Below are 21,049 nucleotides of genomic sequence, written 5' to 3' on the forward strand. Positions count from 1 at the left end.
TTAGCTCTTACCTACAATTGTATAAGTAGATATTATTGTGTTATATATATTTTACAATATCTTCAGTACTGTGACTTAGAGACATTAAAGCTTTGCCCAAAGTCATCCTGACAAAAATGAGACAAAGGGAGAATTTGAACTCAGTTCTCACTCCACAAACTATGGTCTAAAAACATCTAATACACACTACCCTCACCTTGGAGGAAGCTGAATTGCTTATTATTTTTGAGATGCATTTTCACCAAAGTAGTAATATTGCATCTTTTCTTCAGGGAGGACATGTGTGACAGTGTGAAGGTCATTTTCACTCCTTCAAAAATGGGAATAAATACCTTCTAAACTAAATTCCATTTGTCTTTTTTTCAACTCCAGTGTGTTTTGGATCATTCAGTAACACAAGACATATACTCTCAGTGAACATGTTCTTAATACTATATGCACCATTTGTACTACCTCTCTTAGGCATTTTCAATAGAAATGTTGTATGCTGTCCTTTACCAATTTATTTTGTTATCCATGAGTGTGGGTCAGTGGTACAATGACTTTTTACTTTCCAGGCTTTTATTTTCTTAGACAGTGTGGTCTCCAGGGGATCTTCCCAACCCAGGGATCGAACCCAGGTCTCCCGCATTGCAGGTGGATTCTTTACCAGTTGAGCCACAAGAGAAGTCCATGGATATAGTAAAAGGAAATAGTCTGAGGAGTTAGGAAACAAATATGGCAGATGTTCAACCTCTAATATGTTAGATGACTTGAGTGAGGTATATGATTCGTGGAGCTTCTGTTTATTTATCAATTCTTTGTGATCTGGCTACCTTGGATTATTATTAGAATTGAATGCTGTTGTAGACATAAAATCATGTTTATATGTTGAAAGCACTATATTAATATGAAGTTGTGGTGCTATTTTCTACTTTGTAATCTGTGAAGAGCGTATATTACTTGAATCATTCAATCTATACTGCAAAAAAGAGAAAAAAGCCAAACCCAAACTTGTGAAAATAAGAAACAGTTTAAAGCAGAAGTTAAAAGTAATTTAAAAAGAGCATTTGGCAGATATATGGCTTATATTCATTCAACAAATTGGCTTCAGGCTTAAAGTAGGAGATGCAAAAGTCCTAAAAAATATTCCAAAGAGGTTTTTTTTTTTTTCCTTTTCCAAAGTGGTGAATCATATGATATGGAATTTTATGCTGTGGTTTAGTTAGAACCTACTTATTTGATATTAAAGGAGTAAGCAAAATGCAAAATGATATTCATTTAGTCTTTATTGGAAAATTTGCTTTCAGAATTTGACAGTTTTTTTCCAGTGGCATGGATGCAGCATGTGTGTGTATGCTCAGTTATGTCCAACTCTGCGACACCATGGACTGTACCCTGCCAGGCTTCTCTGTCCATAGATGAGGAGCTTAGTGCTAATACTGTTTGGAAGGATTTTTAAAAATCAACAGCCAGTCTGGTTTGTAGAATCTATTTTGGACCAAGGTGTTTGAGAGTGCCACAAAGAGTCTTAAGCCTTGAATCATCTCAATCTGTTCTTAAAACCAAGTGGTAGGAATTGAAAAATGTTTAAAAGTCAAATCCCCGAGTAATCCATTATCTGAAAAGTGGTAGCAGTAGTTGGTTACTTTTCATTGCTTAATTGGAAAAAACTTAGGTAAACTTTGTCCAACAGGCACAGCATAGCCTCCTTCACCAAGTTTTCCCTTAGTGATAGTAATAATACTCATCGAGCATTTCAGCTTTGGCAAGCAGTGCAGAAAACCCTTAGAAACATAACCATTTTCTTCCAGAAGCTCCCAATCTAGTGAAAACTGGTGGTAAATTCTTTTCCTCAGAGCCATGATTTTACTTTTGAACTATTTTCTTTCAAGTACTATTGTGAAAGAAAAAATATCCTCAATTCTTCTATTATAAGGGAATTATGTATTTTGTCAGAATATGTGATGCTTAAAATCTTTCCCTTGAGATTTTATTTATATAACCCAAACTCAAAAGTGATTTCTAATGAAAGACAAATTCCATATGATATAACTTATGTGTGTAATCTAAAATACAGCACAAATGAACCTGTAGACCAAACAAAAACAGACTCACAGATATACGTAACAGATTTGTGGTTGCCAAGGGGGAGGGGAGAAGGGAGAGAGAAGAACTGGAAGTTTGAGGTTGGTAGATGCAAACTGTTTTATATAGGGTGGATAAGCAACAAGGTTCTAATGTATAACACAGGGAGCTGTATTCAATATCTTGTAATAAACCATAATGAAAAAGAATATGAAAATGAATATATATGTATATATAACCGAGTCACTTTGTTCTACTTCAGAGATTAACACAACATTATAAATCAACTATACTTCAATTTTTAAAAAAGTTCTTCCCACTGAATGTGGACTATAATTAGAGAAAAGTCAAGAACACTTCTTGCCATCTAGGATGTCTTTATCTACTTGTGTGGCTGGCAGATACATTTAGACGTGAATATTTAAACATTTTTTCTAATGTGGGGACTACACCCTCCCTCTGAAAATTATACAGTCAGTATACACTTTAATTAGACATGATTGTTCAGCTTTGGATTTTCCTCCAAGGTGCCTCCCCATCCCACCATATGTAGCCTCAGGGCTCTTCCTAGTACACTTATGTGGTCAGGCCCATCTTTGGGAGGCATTTTAGCCTCAATTTTACTACTTTACTGTGGGAGCAAGGGATTTGAGACCAATCAAAGACTTTGCCTTATTTGTTTGGGAAGGAGTGAGCAATAAGACAGAAATAGTGTTTTGGGAAGAGGCAAAAAGCATGGCATTAATCTAGCCGAGGCTAGGAATTGTATAGCTTCTTACCCAGTGTAATACAATTCATAATAATAATACTAATTTTATTATTATCTGTTAGTTATTGAGAATTTACTATCTGCTAGACCCCAAGTTAATGGCTTTACTTGCATTTTTCTCAGTTTATCCTTTTAAAAGTCTCTGAAATAGGAGCTACTCAGAAAAATCAGGTAACTTATCTAAGGTAACCCTGTTGATAGGTGGCTGAGCTAGTCTTTCTGTCTCTAAAATTCATGCTTTTAGCCATTCTGCAATATTCCTTTCTATGGAAATGATTCAATATTTGAATAGGTTTAAAAGGCCATAAACATCAGCTTAGAAATCCACATCTTCCTGAAAATTTTATGATGGATACCTTTAGTTAAGAAAAATCTACAAGGGCCAAGATGAGTTACCTCTATTTCACTGGGGCTCTCGGAATTATTTTTCATCATGGAACTCTATTCCTGACAAAAGCAGGATGGATAGGTGAACAGGTTGATATCTTAAATTTCTTTTCAGTTTGGTATTTTATGATTCCTAAGTGCTCTTGAAAGTGTTCTGTATCTCATATCCAGTATTAGCTTCTGCTTACAATGACTACTAATACTTCCTTGTCTCCATTTCCTTGTTTCTACAATGAGAATGATGTATTTTTTCTTTCTTCATGGAGATACTATGAGCTACATTTTTATGTTACAACAAAAGTATAATAGCTATGTAAGTACTTCAAGTTTATGAGGAAGACCAGAAACAAAAGTCTAAGTTACCATTCTCATCTAAATTATTTACATTGTAATGCAAAAGTGGAAAGACTTAGCTTCTGTGGCACACTTAGCTTTATTGAAATTGAACAAATATTTTTAATAACCCCTTTTACAGCACATGTAAAATTTAATTTCTCGTTATATTTTTTTACAGGTTGTCTTTTATCTGAGTAAGCAAAAATACGTCTTTTTTTTTTTTTTCTTACTTAAAACATGTAGCCAGGATTCAAACCACATAGCTCTGGTACCAAAAAGGAAACAGGTTATGAAAATCACAGTACAACTTTAAAATTCTTTAAATTAGTTAAAGATATTTCAAACAATATTCACTTGGATTGACAGTAGAAATCATGGGTCAGTTGACATTAAGATTAATAGTTACACCTACAATGAAAGCAGAAATGGGAAGTTCAAGCTAATATGAGCTACATCGTTTAGGACACATCATCTTCATAAATACTGTGGCTGAGAGGCTGCAATGGCTAAGTCACACTTGAGCACTTAATTGCACATAAATATAGGCAAAGCGGAAAAAAATGTTGTGTGCTAACTTGGATCTAAAAGAAAATGGGCATTTATTTTCAAGAGGGCATATGATCAAATCAACTTCACAATATACAATTCAAATCCCCAAATTGCATCTCGGAAAGAAAAAGAATATTAAAATGCACACTTACACAGACAATAAAGTAGAAACCTGTTCTTTGTGATTGGTATGTATTGTTGTTGTTGTTTTCTCAATAAGTAGAAATTATTTATGACCACAAAAGGATTTCTCAGGTGAAACACTAATTATAGACATTGTAAAGAACATAGCTCAGGAGGCTGTTTTAAAAACAAGGCAGCATTTTCCTGAAAAAGTTTGGTCCTCAACTCACTATAGTCTAGTCACTATGGTCAGATGGTAAGCATTTTCTGTGTGTGTGTGTGTGTGTGTGTGTGCACGCACACACACACGTGTTTTCAAACTATCTTTTCAGTACCAGAATAAGTCCAAACCAAACCAAAAAACAAATAGCCCTCAAGTACTGGACCTTGCATATCATGTCTAATTAATGCATCATCTGAAAGAGCAATGCTAAAGACTATGAATGTAATTATGCTCACGTGATTCTGCAAAACCTTAATTTTGTGCAAACATTTTCTTTCATTGCCCGGATAACTTATCTTTATTCATGTAGGTGCCAGGAAACCCACCCCCATGATCCTCCCTCCCCCCTCCCCCAGTCTTCTCCTCTGTCAAAGTGATATAAAGACAATTTCACTGTGTATTTACAAGCACAGCAGTTAGGCAAGAAGGTCCCAGGATCTGAAGAGCACGTCTATTTCTTATGGACATCTTCATGCCGAATGATCTTGTATGTGATCCAGTAAAAGATGTTGAAAATGAGGAAGGCCAATGGGAAGGCAGCTCGAGAAATCGTGTCAATCCTTTTTGCCCGGTCCACAAACTTCTTCTTGATGGCATCTGCATCTTTGGGGGGCTGTGGGAGCTGGTTGGCAGGTGTGGCCTTGACAGCTGTTCCGTCTTTCACTTGAAGGCAGTGACCCATTCCATAACCACTGAAATTAAAGCGACTTTCACGAGTAACATCTTCTTCCTGGGAGAATAAAGACAGAGGAAGTACAGATTGGTTGTCAGTCAAATCAGATGGAAGATGCTTAAAATTCTTCAGAAGTAAAAGGATAAATCACAGTTAACTGGTAGTGTGGGAGGCTTTTGGAATGGGGAGTTGTCTTTCAAGTTCAACTCAATTATTCATGGAACAGATATAGTTCATTAACATTGCAGGCTCAGAAATTAAGGGTAAGAATAATGACTCTGTGGTCATTTTAATTAAATGAAAAATAGAAACACCTACATTATATTCAGCACTGACTTTCCTGAAATCTAGTTTATTAATCCACAGCTTTGGATAGATTTGTTTTTAAAGCCAAGTCTTCAAATCCCAGTACTGTACTCTAAATTTCTAAAGAGGACAACTCATTCATTCACTCATTCACTCAATCATTCATTTATCCATTCATTCATTCAACAAAGCATTTACTGAATCCTCGTCATGTTCCTGAGCTGTTGTGGCCCATTCACAGCCCAGTTCTTTCCATTAACCTTGGCTTTAATATTAGTGTTAGATTTAAGATTAACTCGTTAAATGTATACCTTTCCCCCCTCCAACCCTCCATTTCATCTCAGTTAGATAGCAGAGATTAAATATTCATTGTTTGGTGTCCAATATTTCTACCATAGCTAATTTTCTGTCAATTTTTTACATTGCTTCTTTGGCTATTCATCTCTACCATATTTAAACGTATGTCATTTTAGCTCATGTCAGTACCTCATTTCTACATGAATCAGATAAAAGACTGCAAAGTTATAACCTCTGGGTAAAGAGAAAATACCCTTTACAGAGACAAAAGTATGGAATTTTGGTGTGTGGATAGGTTGAAAAGGTAGGATTGAAATGATCTGCTTAATAAAAATTTAATTCTAAATAGTCATCAATTGAACCATCTTCTGCAACTAGATTAGTGCTTTCTACAATACTGTGCCACCCTTTTGACTCACCAAAGATATCGCACTCTTTATCTTTCCAGAGAATAATATTATGTTAATTAATTTGGTTACATTTTTCCAAAAGACAGTAAAATTTTGTATTTTATTTCATCACTGTTTATTGCATGTCAGTTGTGCCTTCACGCATATAAAAGGTATACTGAATGAAGGACTTCTTAAAATAATTTATTGGAGTTTAGTTGATTTACAATGTTGTATTAGTTTTAGGTGTAGAGCAAAGTGACTCAGTTATACATATATGTATATCCATTCTTTTTCAGACTTTTTACCTACATAGGTTATTACAGAATATTGAGTAGAGTTGCCTGTACTATACAGTAGGTCCTTGTTGGTTATCTATTTTATACATAGTGGTGTGTATATGTTAATCCCAAGCTCCTAATTTATCCCTGCCCCTCCGCATTTCTCCTTTGGTAACTGAAATTTGTTTTTGAAATCTGTGAGTCTATTTCTGTTTTATAAGTAAGTTCATTTGTATCATTTGAATGAAGGGCTGTTAACATAATATTAGTGAGAGCGAGCCCAACTGTAACCCAAATGGTACAACAAAGACAAGTTTAGGTGAGGAAAATCAGGCCAAAGCTCTTCTTATAAAATAACTGTAAAACTACTCCTTTATAAAACCATCTTCCCAATACTTTTATGTATTTGAGACTGTCTTTCACAAGTTGGTTCAGGATATTCTGTCTCATTTCTTAACAAATATAAGTAAGATTTTTCATTCAACAGTTAGTTGTTGAGTGTTGAGTTTATGGCAAGCATTTTGCTAGATGCTGGGAGACAGTTGATAAAGTTGGACAAGAGCCCTACTTGCATGGAGCTTTTAGAACCAAGTGGAAGTGGCCAAACTAAAGACATTTTCATGTAAGGAATGTGGCTAAGAAAAACCAGTCGGATATTCGAGTACTGCTATGTGCTCAGCTCTCTAAGCTCTATAATAGACACTTCAGCTGGACTCAGATTCAAATAGTAAATCTGCTTTCTTTGTCTTAAAATGGGAATGATATATTTTATAGGTGTAAAAGTTTCAAATAAGTATTTTAAAATGTGGAATAAACAGATATATAAATCATTACAGTGTCATTGAAAGACTCATTAGTTAGCAAGTAAAGAAACACACAGGTCTCTAGAAGGAGGGAATGTGTTAGTTATGAGTTATAAGCAGTCTTATTGTTCCTACCTACTAATTAGATAATTAGGTAATTAGATCTGAACCAGTGTGTGAGAGAAATAGAAATGGTGTCAATTGGTTTAGTAAATAGATCTAGACTAGGAATTTGACTGTTTGGGTTCTAAGCATGGCTCCAAGGGTTATAAGCTATGTTTTTCTTAGGCAGGATATTTATTCTTTCAAGGCTTGGAGACCTCATGCCAAAATATTGAGGCTTGGCCAGGTCTGTGTGTCTCAGCTTTGGCTGCTAGGGAAATTTTACAAGTTATGTTTATACCTGCTTCCCCTCCCAGCCTCTTCCAGGTCAAGTGAATCACAATCTCTGGGAATGAGAACTGAGAATCCATATATATATATATTAATTCAATGTCTTCAATACAAGTGGTTAGAAACCAGTGGCCTAGATCAGCTCTAATGTCCAGCTCTAAAATGCTGAACCTAGTCGATGTTATTAAGTCTAAGATAACTTTTTAAAGTGAAAATCAGCCCTCAAAATATATTTCCCCTTATCTGCCTAAGATTACTGTGCTGTTTTTCCTTTCCATATCTGTAGAATCTTACAAATAGCTGTTCTGTATCAACACTTAGAAAGTCATGATTAAGTGTGTAGTTCACTGCCTGAGTGAGATAAGATTCTTGTAAAATTCCTGGGTCCCTGAAGAAATAAAAAAGAGTAGTTAGCTGGTAACTGGTTTTTAGCACATGAAACCAAAGGAAACCTAAATACATCCATTTTTTTTTTCAGACTGACTCATTCATTTCATTCCTGTTGTCTACTGGCATACTGTGAATGGACAGCTGGAGAGGTTAGCTCATTCAGTTAACTAGCAGGACTAGAATAGAATAATGCCAGATTAGGGTATTATCATGTCGTACATTGCCGTGAAAACTGTAGGTGCTTAATAAACTTTCATTGACTAATGAACAAAGGAAATTTTAAGAGAGTTTTCTCTCTGCTTGAAAATACTTTCCCTTTCTATTCAATGGTATTTCAAATTATACTTCTGAGCATAGTTACAACTAATTAAATCAATTCTTTAAAATTATCCACCACAAAATAAATCTGTCATAGGTAGAAATTATCCATTTAATTTTTCATGTGCAAGAGATATGAATGCTAGTTTAAGGGTATTCTTATTTACCATTGTGACTCATTGAGTGCATTTTAAATATAGAACCTTAAATTACCCACATCAAAGGGCTTAATTCAGAAAACATAATTGCAACCACTTTGAATTTTTGTGTTATAATGAATGACTAATTGCCTTTATAGCAGGTTCAGAATAAAATGCTATGGTATGCCTTTATAGCAGATTCAGAATAAAATGCTATGGTAATATGGCAAGATTCCTATATGAAGGCAAAACGGAGATGAGCTTGAGTCATGGATAAATTAAAGCTGAAATAAAGAACAATCTGAAGGCACAGCTTAGTTGAATGTATTCACTGGGAGAGTTGGTGTGATCCTCTCAGTGAGGAAAGAATTTCAGGCATATATTCTCCATTTCTTCTGATTAGCCAGAAAACTAATTACTTAATTATTGCTGCTGACCTGCCATCTTCAGTATCTTTGAGCAGTGAATACTTCTAACTCACTCTGTTTTGTTATTCACCGATTCAATTTCATAGAAAATGAATCATCCAGTCAAAGTTTCAGTACGTGCAATTTCTGTATCCCACTTTGATAAAATCTCCTTAAATCCTGTCTACATAGAAAGCACTGCCATGGCACTATGCAATTCATTGGAGCCTTATCACCTTATTTTACTCATCTTAGCCATTGGTTTTACTTATTATAAGATTTACCCATTCCTGTGTTTGAAATAACTCTTGTCTAGATGTGAAATTGAACCTAAAGCTCAGCAGAATTGCATGGTACTGAATTGTTTGTTATATGCAACTTATTTCAATATAATTAAAGATTATGGGACTTATGCAGTGAAAGATTTCAGTGGGACCAGCATTTCTAATTTGTCTTTTATGTCCTAAAAAGGAGGGAAATAAAAGTACTCCTATAAACTGAGGTGGGGAAAAACTCCATTCCATTTCTCACCCAGATTCTTTGATTGAATCTTCAGTCTTCTGGGCCAGGATATGGCCCAGTTGGAAGTGAAAGTTGCAGTGAGCTTCAGTCAATGCAAGGACATAAGGGAGTCTTCAGCCCTACTTAGGAAACAGTGTGAGTCCAAACACAAGCAGATTTTCCCCCAGAAAGTCACCTGAGCAAATGAAGCCTTGCGTGCATGCTTTGTTGCTCAGTCATGTCAAACTCTTTGCGACCCTTTGCACTGTAATCCTCCAGACTCCTCAGTCCATGGGATTCTCCAGGCAAGCCTACTGGAGTGGGTTGCCATTTCCTTCTCCAGGGGATCGTCCCAGATCTGGGACTGAACCCACATCTCCTGTGTCTCTTGCACTGCTGGTGGATTCTTTACCTGCTGAGCCATCAGGGAAGCCCAGTTCTGGGTGGTGCTTAATTGTAGACCTGCTGATTTCTATCTCCTAGACTTAGAGAAGAGGGATGGCTTTGAGAAATTCCCAATTCTTATGGCCTCAGTTTTCTTCTCTGTATCACTGAGGACTTGGGAGTAGATGCAAATAATAGGTACCATATATTGATTATAATTATAAACCATGCACTTAAAACCACAGTCAATCCTATCATCAAACTGTCCCTACAAGTCACAAGGTTTCAGAGGAAATTGAGCCTGAGAGAAGTTATGTGGCTTCCTGAAGTTATGTTGCTAACAAATGTGGAAGCTGAAATTCAAATCTGATTTGTCAGATCACCAAATTCTCTGAACACTCTGAACAAACATTCTGAACACTCTGGAAGTCTCTGGTTTTTATGAATTTGTCTCTATCAAGCCCCAAATGACTTCCATTCAAGATTATAGATGAAGAATCCAATCGAACTTTGTGGAACAACTGATCTAAAATAAAGTAAGCCAAATATAATTCCTTGTTGCTTAATGATGTGACGAAATGAATTAAAACTGTTGCAGTGTCATTTGGGGGTAGACAGTGAATAGCATTGTTTCCCAAAAGAAAGCCATATCATTGGATCATCTCTTTTTCAATGCAGGATGTCAGTATTACTGATTTTTCTTTTTAAATTGGTTTTAATTTGAAGATAATTGCTTTACAATATTGGATTGGTTTCTGTAACCTCCCTCTTGAACCTCCTTCCCGCCTCCCGTCTCATCCCATCCCATCCGTCTAGGTTTGAATTTCCTGAGTCACACAGCAAATGTCCACTGGCTACCTATTTTATATATGGTAGTGGATATGTTTCCATGCTACTCTGCATTCCTCCTATTAATATTGATTTTTGAAGGAGAATGAACTTCTAGTGTTCATTTCTTGAGCACTTGCCATTTATGTATTCACATTTCCAACAAATAATTCCTTGAGCACCTATCGTGTGCCAGGTATGTGGTGAGGATACGGCAGTGAACAAGGAGATGAAGTCTCTTCATTTTTGGAGTTTACATGCTATTAGAGAAAACAAGTAACAAGTAGAGAAATCATGTATACACAAACACATATTTATACATATATATACATATACACAGTTAAGACACTTCCACATATTTGTGTACACACACACACACACAGAGATAATGATGAATGCATTGAAATAAAACAATCAAGGTAAGACACCTAAGAGAGATGAAAGGCAGAGAAATGGATGTTTTAGATTGAATGGTCAGAAACGTCCCGAGGACATGCCAGGCACTGTGCCATTTGCCAGGAATCCAGTGATGAGCAAAACAGATGAGACTCTTGCCTTCAGGTAGTTTCCAGCCTTGAGGTGAAGACAAACATTTATGAAAGAATCACATGAATACAGAATTACTAACTATGATAGGGCTCTGAAGGAAAATTATAGGGTGCTATGAGAGCTTATTAATAGTGGTCCTGGTCTGATCTGGCAGATAAGAGAAGCTTTTCCCTGGGGAAGTGATATTTCATTAGAAGTTTGAAAAAAAAAATGAGAAGCATTAAAGAAGGGACAGCAGAGTTGGGAGATGTCTGAGATCGGAAAGTTTCCTGCAGTTGAGAGATGGTAGGATGGCCCGTGGAATGCAGAAAGAAAGTGGGGTGAGACAAAGTTTCAGAAATGACCAAGGACTGGATCATATGGGGCCTTGCAAGCTATGGTACTGGTTTAAAGCCTTATATTAAGAACCAAGAGAAGGAAAAAATGAATAAGACCTTAGGTTTCGGGGGGTCATGAGAACTGAAGAGAATGATATGAGAGAGATTCTTGAAATATGTACAAAGGCTTATTGGGGCTCAGGTGAGCCTGAAGCCTTTAGAGTTGGTGAAGGTATGGATGGTAATATTACTTAGAGATATACAAGGCAATGTGCAAATCATCTATAATCCCCTGAATCTGAAAGAAAACTCTGTAGCTACCTATTGATGTTTAGAATTTGTTTCCAATTTTCTCTTTTATTATTATTTAAAATTTTTGCTTCCCGATCATATTAAAGAATAGGTAGACAGAGTCTCTGGATTGTGATAGCTGATTCCCACTACTGTCTTCATTCACCAAAGGATAAGCTCTTGAGAGTGTGCCTGAGTCATTTCTGTACGCTTCTTCCCTGGCACAATGCTAGGCCCATGAGTTATTCTAAAATTGTGCTTGGAAAGATCCTCTTGATTCTGACAAAGGTCTCAGAAAGGATGTGCTCCCTGGGGGAAGGGAGGGGACAGCAATTGTCTCCTAGCTGATTTCCATTTCTTGGTCACTTGCCATCCTTTCTGCAGCCTCTGGATCAGTCTTGCCCAAAGAACTTCCATCCTATCCCTTTCACTGCAGACTCACTAGCCTTGACATTGTAGAGGAGGAGGAGACACTGGGATAGAATCTAAAAGGCTTGGATTGAATTCCCTCAGTATCTCAACATTTTTGGTCTCCTATTTCCCCTTTAAAATGAAGAGATTAGCCATTTGGCCATTTTCTGAGTTTGAGTATGGGACTATAATGCTATCTAGTATATTGCCTCGAGACTAATCTCTAGGTGGTTGATATGCTTAAGACTTTTCTTCTCAACTACAGACTGGACAGTATGCAAACAAAGGTCTTAATGTCTTCTTCCACCCCCTGCCCTGATGCCTTCTGGTAGAGTTGGCCTTGTGGGCAGGCATATGTGCAGTCACACACACCCCAGTGCTTTGAAGGGTCCTATACTTGGTTTAATGCTTTGCTGTAGCCATCTTGAAGTTCGTAATGGTTTTTGAACAAGCACCCCACGTTTTCATTTTGTACCAGGTCCCACAGATTTTGAAGCCAGCCCTCCTTTCTGCTCTAGTGAAATTGAAGGAATGCACATTGCTTCCATTCCTGGCTTAATACTTTTCAACAGTTTCTCATCTCCTTAATGACCACTCCCAAGCTCCTTTGTGACTTTCGAGGACCCACCATGTCTTGTCTTATACTTGATTATCTCATGGTGTTTCATGGTCTTTGGCTTTCTTTTTTTGCATAGAATAGTCCTCACCTCCCTCTACCTGGTGAGCTCCTGCATGTTCTTCCAGACTCTACTCATCTCATTCAGGATGCCTTTTCTTGACCCCTGTGCCTGGGCCATGGGTTGGTAGCACTGAAGCTGACCCCATAATGGAACCTGTTGCACCATACGTTAAAATTAGCTGCTTACATGTCAGCCTCTTTTATGTGACCTTCAGGTGTAAGGACCCAGTTTTGCATACCTTGATTGCCTCAGTACCTAGAACAGTACTGGGCTAAAGTTGCCTGTGTTGAATACTGTTGGTAGCTCAGCTGGTAAAGAATCTCCCTGCAATGCAGGAGACCCCGGTTCGATTCCTGGGTCCGGAAAATCCCTTGGAGAAGGGATAAGCTATTCACTCCAGTATTCTTGGGCTTCCCTGGTGGCTCAGTTGGTAAAGAATCTGCCTGCAATGTGAGAGACCTGGGTTCAATCCTGAGTTGAGTAGATCCCCTGGAGGAGGGCATGGCAACCCACTCCAGTATTCTTACCTGGAGAATCCCCAAGGACAAAGCCCTGGTGGGCTATAGTCCATGCGGTCACAGAGAGTCGGACACGACTGAACGACTAAGCACATATATAAGATAAATGCTTCTTAGATGAATGTTGGAAAAGTCTTTCATGATATGAAAAATGCTTTTCTAGCTTACTTATTGCATGGTCTGTTTTTGCATATTGAATTTATAGAAAATTAGGGCAAACTTCAACTCCACAGTGCCACTCAAGAGCTGAGGTATTTATGATCTATATTTGAAACACTGTCCATTTTTTTTTGTTCCAGTGTTAAGTTAGTGAGTAGACCAGATACTGTGAAAATATATAAAATTAGATCCATCTTATTAACAATCTTAGCAAAAAATGTGTACTTCTTTGCAAAGAAAATAAATGGAATAGACAAGCCAGAGTACAAAGAAATAGATTTTCATTTATGCATCTACTCACAAATCAAAATAATAAAGCTAGGTAAATGAAAAGCCAGTATGTTTTATATACATGCAAGTATTTTACCAAATAAATGAGACCTTATCAGTTATTACACATAGCAAAGACTAAGGAATATTTGCATAATATTAAGGGTATTTGAATTCATATGCAATCCATTTGGGTTTGATGAAGAGAGTAAAATTCTTGTAGATCTACAGTCATCACCAAACATCTTTAAGTTTTAAGTCTTGATATTTCAATTAATAGAACATTTTTCTTCACAAATCTCTTTAAACAAATGAATACCTGCACTGTAGTGCTCTGCACCATTTGCCTGTCATTACACAAAATCCCTTTCATCATCTCAATCACACATGTTATTTTTACAAGCTTCTGTGTGTGTGTGTGTATATATATATACACACACAGAAAAAAAGGCAACAGAGTTTCTTATTCAGGACAAAGCTCACTTCCAATAACTGGGGAAAGATATGTTGGCAAGAGAGGACAAACAGGATTCAGCTTTGATATGAGCTGGGATTCCAAAATTGCTGTTGCCACAGCCTGCAGATGCCTTGCAGGAGTTAGGGCACTGGGAGTTGAGCTGGGCTAAGACTCCTAGTTATCCATGAAAACCCATCTTTCTTCTTCCATTAGTGGGTCTTTCTTGAGGTCAAGGTTCCTTACCTATAGCATTGTTGACATTTGGGGCCAGGTAATTATTTTTGTGGTAGAGAACTGTGTTGTATATTTTAGGATATTTAGCAGCATCCCTGGTCTCTATCTGCTAGAAGCAAGTAACACACTTCTGCTGCAGTTGTGACAATGAAAAATGTCTCTTGACATTGCCAAATGTCCCTTGGGGGGCAACATTGTGCCTACTCAAGAAGCTCTGCTTTAGTTGGTCATACATGTGCATGACTGTATCTAGCCTCCCCTGCACCTGGCAGCGGCGGGGCAGGGTGGGGGGCATGTAACATATCTAATACCGGGAAGTCTAACCAGCTCTATCTCCAGACCAGAGTCTAGGCACCTCTTACTAGCTCCTCTACTCCATGTTGGTCTGAGCCACCTTACAGTGGTTCATCAGAATCATTTCCACCAGAATCACGGTGATCATCTTCTATCTGATCCCCTGGCTTCTAGACCCTCCCTCCCAACAAGAATGTCTATTCTTAATCCAGCAACTAGAGGGATACTGTTAAAATGTGAGTCAGGTCAGATCTTCATGAGCTCAAACCTCCAAGTGGCTCTCACTTCAGTAAAATACAACTCTTTGTAATGTCCCATTTACTTCTCAGGGCTCAGCTCTTGCTGCTCTCCCTCTAGTCCAGGTGTCAGCAAACATTTTCCTTAAAGGGTCAGGTGTAAATATGTTAGACTTTATGGACTATCCTGAAGATATAGGTTCATTTAATGCATATTTTGAATCTAATTTTCTAAAGTGAGCTATATACTTCACTCTACTTTGGACCACACCTCACCTCCAGCACTCTATTTTTTTTTAATAGACTGAAAGTAATTATTTAAAAATAATTGACTTTTGACTCAAAATCTATAAAGCAGAAATATTTTCACTTAATGTCAGCTGCAGTCTTAGAAAGTAGTTTAGAAATCAATAACATGGTTGTGATGTTTCAGCGCCTCGAGAGGGAAGCAATGCCTTGCATATGGAAATTCTTTTCTAGTAGTCTCTGTCAATTCTGGTCTGGTCAGAATGCTCAGAAGACACACTAAAGTCTAAGAAGCATGAAGGTGAACGTCTTCCATCTGGAGTATGAGCTGTTCAATTATTAACATAGTTTGCCATCTGTTCAGGCTGTAAGCAAAGTGAGTGTTGAGAGTGTCTACACAGCGCAGATTGGAGGGGACAGGTGAACAGAGGGTGAGTCCACTGCCAAACTCACAGCAATAACAATAGAAACAACAACCCATCATATCAAACACTCACTTGCTTTCTAATGTGGATGACTGTGACTGCCAGATTCTTCAGACTGTTGTCATGCTTTGATCTGTATATGTAACATACACACTTGGTGTCAAAAAGTGGTTACTGTGTGAGATTATCTGTTGTTTACCTGGCACTTCCACTCCTGGAGAAGTGCCTGCCTACAGCTGGGAAAAACTACATTTCCCAGAATTCCCTCTTTGATTGGTTCCAGATAAGGGTTTGCCAGTGAGAGGAATTTGGGAGATCTGGAAGGTAGAAGGGAAGGAGAGGCCATTATTTTGGAGAGTGGTTGGGGGTCAGATGAGGCTGATTTGTTGGATAGAGTGGCATTCCACACCTTTCTATGGGCTCCAATTTTACGATCCCGCTTTGGAGGCGAAATATGGTAGCTTCTCAGATTTTCCTGTGAATACCTGCTTACCTCACGAGAAGTTCAGCTTAAAGTTCTGTCTTCTGACTGTAGCCTTCTGGACTTTCCTTTCCCCAGTTACTGTCATATTTATATAAATTGTAATTTCTACAGTAAACCCCTTATCCGAGTAGTATGTATAGTGTCTCTGTTTTCCTGACTAAACCCAACCAGATATAGATATATAGGTAATCAAGGCTTCCAAACATCTTTTTTTTTTCATTTATTTTTATTAGTTGGAGGCTAATTACTTTTGATGCAAGTTACTGTAGTTTTCTTCAATTAAGATTTATTGAGCATCATAATGTACCAAGTATTGGAAAAAAATAAGGGTACAAAAGACAGAGCCCTGCCCTTGAAGTCATTGTGGGATTGGTGTAAGAGGTCTAGAATATGTGGACCAGTGGCTTTCAACCAAGAGTGATTTTGCCCCCCACCCTCCAGGGGACATTACATAATGTCTGGAGACGTTTTTGGTTGTCACAGTAGAGCAGAGTGTGCTTTTGGCATGTAGTGGGTAAAGGCTAGAACACCGTTAAACACCCTACAACACACGGGGCAGCACCTCACAACAAAGCATGAATTATCTAGCTTCAAATGTCAGTGCTGAGGCTGGGAAACTATGATACAGACAAATGATTCCAGTATAATGTGATATCTGCTACCTGGTCAAGGAATGTACAGGCCACAAGATACTATAGAAGAGGTGATGTTAGGCTAGAGTAATTAAAGGACAGTTAGATGGCAGGTTTTTTCTTTAATAATACCCTGGAATGCACTGCTTCTGGAAGAATACATGAATATCCAGATATGTTGTAGAATATAAAAGCACTCTCATTTGGTACACTGACCCTGCTTTTTAGTGCAACTAGAGAGCAGCTCAGAGACACTTGTCTGTGCTATTTAGCCAGGTGAGCTGACTGTGGCTCAGATCAAGAACTCCTTATTGCCAAATTCAGACTTAAATTGAAGAAAGTAGGGAAAACCACTCGACCATTCAGGTATGACCTAAATCAAATCCCTTACAATTATACGGTGGAAGTGAGAAATAGATTCAAGGGATTAGATCTAATAGACAGAGTGCCTAAAGAACTATGGACAGGAGGTTCATGACATTGTACAGGAGGCAGGGATCAAGACCATCCCCAAGAAAAAGAAATGCAAAAAGGCAAAATGGTTGTCTGAGGAGGCCTTACAAATAGCTGAGAAAAGAGAAGTTAAACATAAAGGAGGAAAGGAAAGATATACCCATTTGAATGCAGAGTTCCAAAGAATAGCAAGGAGAGATAAGAAAGCCTTCCTCAGCAATCGATGCAAAGAAATAGAGGAAAACAATAGAATGGGAAAGACTAGAGATCTCTTCAAGAAAATTAGAGATAACAAGGGAACATTTCATGTAAAGATGGGCACAATAAAGGACAGAAATGGTATGGACCTAACAGAAGCAGAAGATATTAAGAAGAGGTGGCAAGAATACACAGAAGAACTATACAAAAAAGATTTTCATGACCCAGATAACCACGATGGTGTGATCACTCACCTAGAGCTAGACATCCTGGAATGCAAAGTCACGTGGGCCTTAGGAAGCATCACTATGAACAAAGCTAGTGGAGGTGATGGAATTCCAGCTGAGCTATTTCAAATCCTAAAAGCTGATGCTGTGAAAGTGCCGCGCTCAATATGCCAGCAAATTTGGAAAACTCAGCAGTGGCCACAGGACTGGAGAAGGTCACTTTTCATTCCAATGCCAAAGAAAGGCAATGCCAACGAACGCTCAAACTACCGCACAATTGCACTTATCTCACATGCTAGCAAAGTAATGCTCAAAATTCTCCAACCAAGGCTTCAACGGTATGTGAACCATGAACTTCCAGATATTCAAGCTGGGTTTAGAAAAGGCAGAGGAACCAGAGATCAAATTGCCAACATCAGTTGGATCATCGAAAAAGCAAGAGAAATTGCTAAGAAGTCCAGGAGGGCAAACCATATTGAAGGTGCTGACCCAAGTGCTGGAAAGATTTACTTAGTAAGCTGTGCCCTGCTATGACCCTCATTATCTCCTGGAAGTTTCTGGTCATTCTGATCCCATTTTGAGAAATTCTGCTCTAATATAATCAGCACACAACAACAGTTTGGTTCCGGTATATTTTCTCTTTTGGTAATCTTTGACTTGCATACTATTCTATGTCATCATTTCCAAGGGTTTCACTTAAGCAGCAAGTTGCTTGCTGCTGTTATAATGTTGAAGAAGATTATAATATGTAATATGTGTATGTTAGTTGTTCAGTCATGTCCAACTCTTTGCAACCCCATGGACTGTAGTCCACCAGTCCCTCTGTCCATGGGATTCTCCAGGCAAGAATATTGGAGTGGGTAGCCATTTCCTTCTCAAAATATATAAAATATATAATATGGAATAATTTTTAAAAACATAAATAATAATATGTAACCTCATTTTATGTAAACTAGGCACAGAATGGATGTATTTTTAGAGGTCTACACAACATGTTTGTGGAGGTCTCTCTTTATCATAGCCAGTTTTGACAGCCTAGAGGCTCCATCCTATAATAACACCCTTCCAAATAGCCACTTCTTTCTTTCTCCCCTTCCCTCCCACTGCTCCGTTTCTGCTGAAAGCTGCTCAGTGGGAGAGCAGTCAGTGCCGTTGGCTGTCAAAGTTTGGCAAACTGTTCATTTCTGCAGGGAGCTCAATAAACTCAAAAACTGAGAACTCTATCCACAGAATTGGACCTATATTTGGTCTTGCTCTTGATCTTTTCCTCCCAACTTTGAAGAGGAAGGTTAACATCATGATGAAATCACCCAGGTGTGACTTGGAGAAGCCTTAGGAAGGTTTGACAGAATGGCAGTGAGGCGTATCCTGAAAAAAGAGACGTCTCTGGGCCATCACTTCATTGCTTTGCACAGTTGCAGAACAAACACGTTTTCTCCAGGTAAAAAAACTGTAAACCTACTTTCTGTGGCTGATCATATTTTCTTTTGGAATTTGAATGATCCTCATATGCTAGGTCTACTCTGTTGAGTACGGATGGACTATAGGTTCTGTGTTAAAATTAGTAGCAAATGAAGACTATAAACCATCAGGAGGCACTTTCCTGTTGCTTCTTCCGAGGACATGCAAGGCAGTGAAGTGAACCAGAAACACAATCTATGCTCCATTCTTCTGGATGATTGTTTGCTTCTGTACATCATCTGTGCCTCAGCTTTCTTCATCCTTCCCTGAAACCATTTATTCACTAGCACTTCAACTGTAGCTTCTTGTAAGCAACTCTTGCAGAAAAAAAAAAAATAGGAAAAGGGAAATGGAAAATAACAGAGTTGTTTTTTTTTTTTTTAAGTATCTGTGCTGCATTTCCAAGATGTCCCCTCCTTCTCTTTCATTACTATGGTTACCAGATCTGAGATTTCAGGCAGAAAATTGTCTGTAGGCCCAGAGGGAAGATTTATTGCAGTAAACTCAGAAGACAGAGATTGGGCAAAATTTGAAAATAATACTGGAATCCGTTGATCTAATTGTCCACCAATCAAGTTTCTAATTAAGAGAATGTATGTGAAGGTAGGTAGCATAAGACATGGCAAGTAATGGGGACTCTGCCTCCTTTTCCTTTTCAAAGATGCCAATGCAATAGTTATAATCAGAGTCAAAGAGGAAAACTTGAGTGGTGATAAGAAGATACATTTTCATAGAAAACAGATGGAAATCCTGAGCAGATGTATCTCTTTCCCCCAGTGTATGCCTCCTTATGACACAGCTTCCATGCTACAGACACAGGTTACTTCCTGGTGAGCCCACAGGGTCCTGGGCACCACAGTCATCAGATGGGGTGTGGATGGGGGCTGGTACATAGGGCAAGGGGCTCAGTGCTTTGTGGTGAGGCATAATAGTGAGTGCAAGGTAAGCCGTCTGTCCCTGTCGTCATAGCAACCAAATAAGGACCCTGTGCTACTGGAACTTGTGACTGAGTCTTAAGGGTATTTGAGAAGGTTTAATCCAGGAAGGCTCAGATGAACTTGTTTACCTAACCTGCTGTACCCCGAAGTCACTTCTTTGCTATGACCCAAGATAGAACTCATATTTTCCATTACCAGCCAGGACATGCACACACATCCCAAACACATTGATATATCTAACAGAAACAAAAGGTTTGCAAAGTGATATTTAATTTTCCAAAACAGGATGCACTCTGACATTTTCTAATTTTTTTCTAATTTTTATTTTGCAAAGAAGCTGGTGGTAAGCCACTGAACTGATTTGATGACCCACAAGTCACTCACAGCCCACAGTTTGAAAAGTAGTATGTTTAATGGTCTTGGTTGGTTTCTTTGCTATCATTATTCATTTATCACATCTTTACTGAGTATCTGCTATATGTATCATGATGTACATGATAGGTACATGCTCGTCACAGGAAAATTTAAAAGAGAGGCTTTCAGATCCACAGAAGAGTCCTGACCAAGAGTCACATGTTCTGTTTAAATACATAGCTGCTGTCATCTGTCATGATTGAAAAGGTGCTGAGGTTTCACAGGGAGACTGGGAGACAGCCTGCTGTGATCAGGCATGGTGGTAGGCCCTGACACTTCCTGCTGAGCCCTAGACGCTACCTATATACAGCTTTTGTTTGATTTTACCAATGAGGTAGCAGTAAATGCTTCCAAGTTTTCAAGAACTTCTCAGAGGAAGCAACTTTTTGTTACAAGAAATAAGATCCAGTGATGAAAGTTTCTGAATTCACTTTTCTGGTTATCCATGAACTGATAGTTTCCCTCCAGGATAGTTTCCCTCCAGGATAAACATCCAGATCCTGTTGGCACAAATTGCTAGGCCCTTTAGGCCCTGATTAGGCCCTAACAGATTGTTTGAGTTTCGTTTTCCATTGTTTCTCATGACATACA

The 21,049-nt window shown here is 38.2% G+C and overlaps 2 protein-coding genes across 3 annotated transcripts in view; one reads left to right on the forward strand and one right to left on the reverse strand.

Annotated features, from left to right (window-relative positions):
* FANCB (FA complementation group B) overlaps positions 1-21,049 on the forward strand; it is a 346,913-nt gene that overhangs the window by 132,904 nt on the left and 192,960 nt on the right. The gene's annotated exons all lie outside the window — the stretch shown is intronic.
* The window catches only part of GLRA2 (glycine receptor alpha 2), a 182,958-nt gene continuing 166,814 nt past the window's right edge, over positions 4,906-21,049 (reverse strand). For both annotated transcript variants that reach the window (XM_061136016.1, XM_061136015.1), the window contains exon 9: positions 4,906-5,184. In XM_061136016.1, the coding sequence (XP_060991999.1) occupies positions 4,906-5,184 (279 nt within the window). The remainder of the gene's footprint in view (positions 5,185-21,049) is intronic.

This window comes from Dama dama, chromosome X, assembly GCF_033118175.1.
Source record: "Dama dama isolate Ldn47 chromosome X, ASM3311817v1, whole genome shotgun sequence".
NCBI lineage: Eukaryota > Metazoa > Chordata > Mammalia > Artiodactyla > Cervidae > Dama > Dama dama.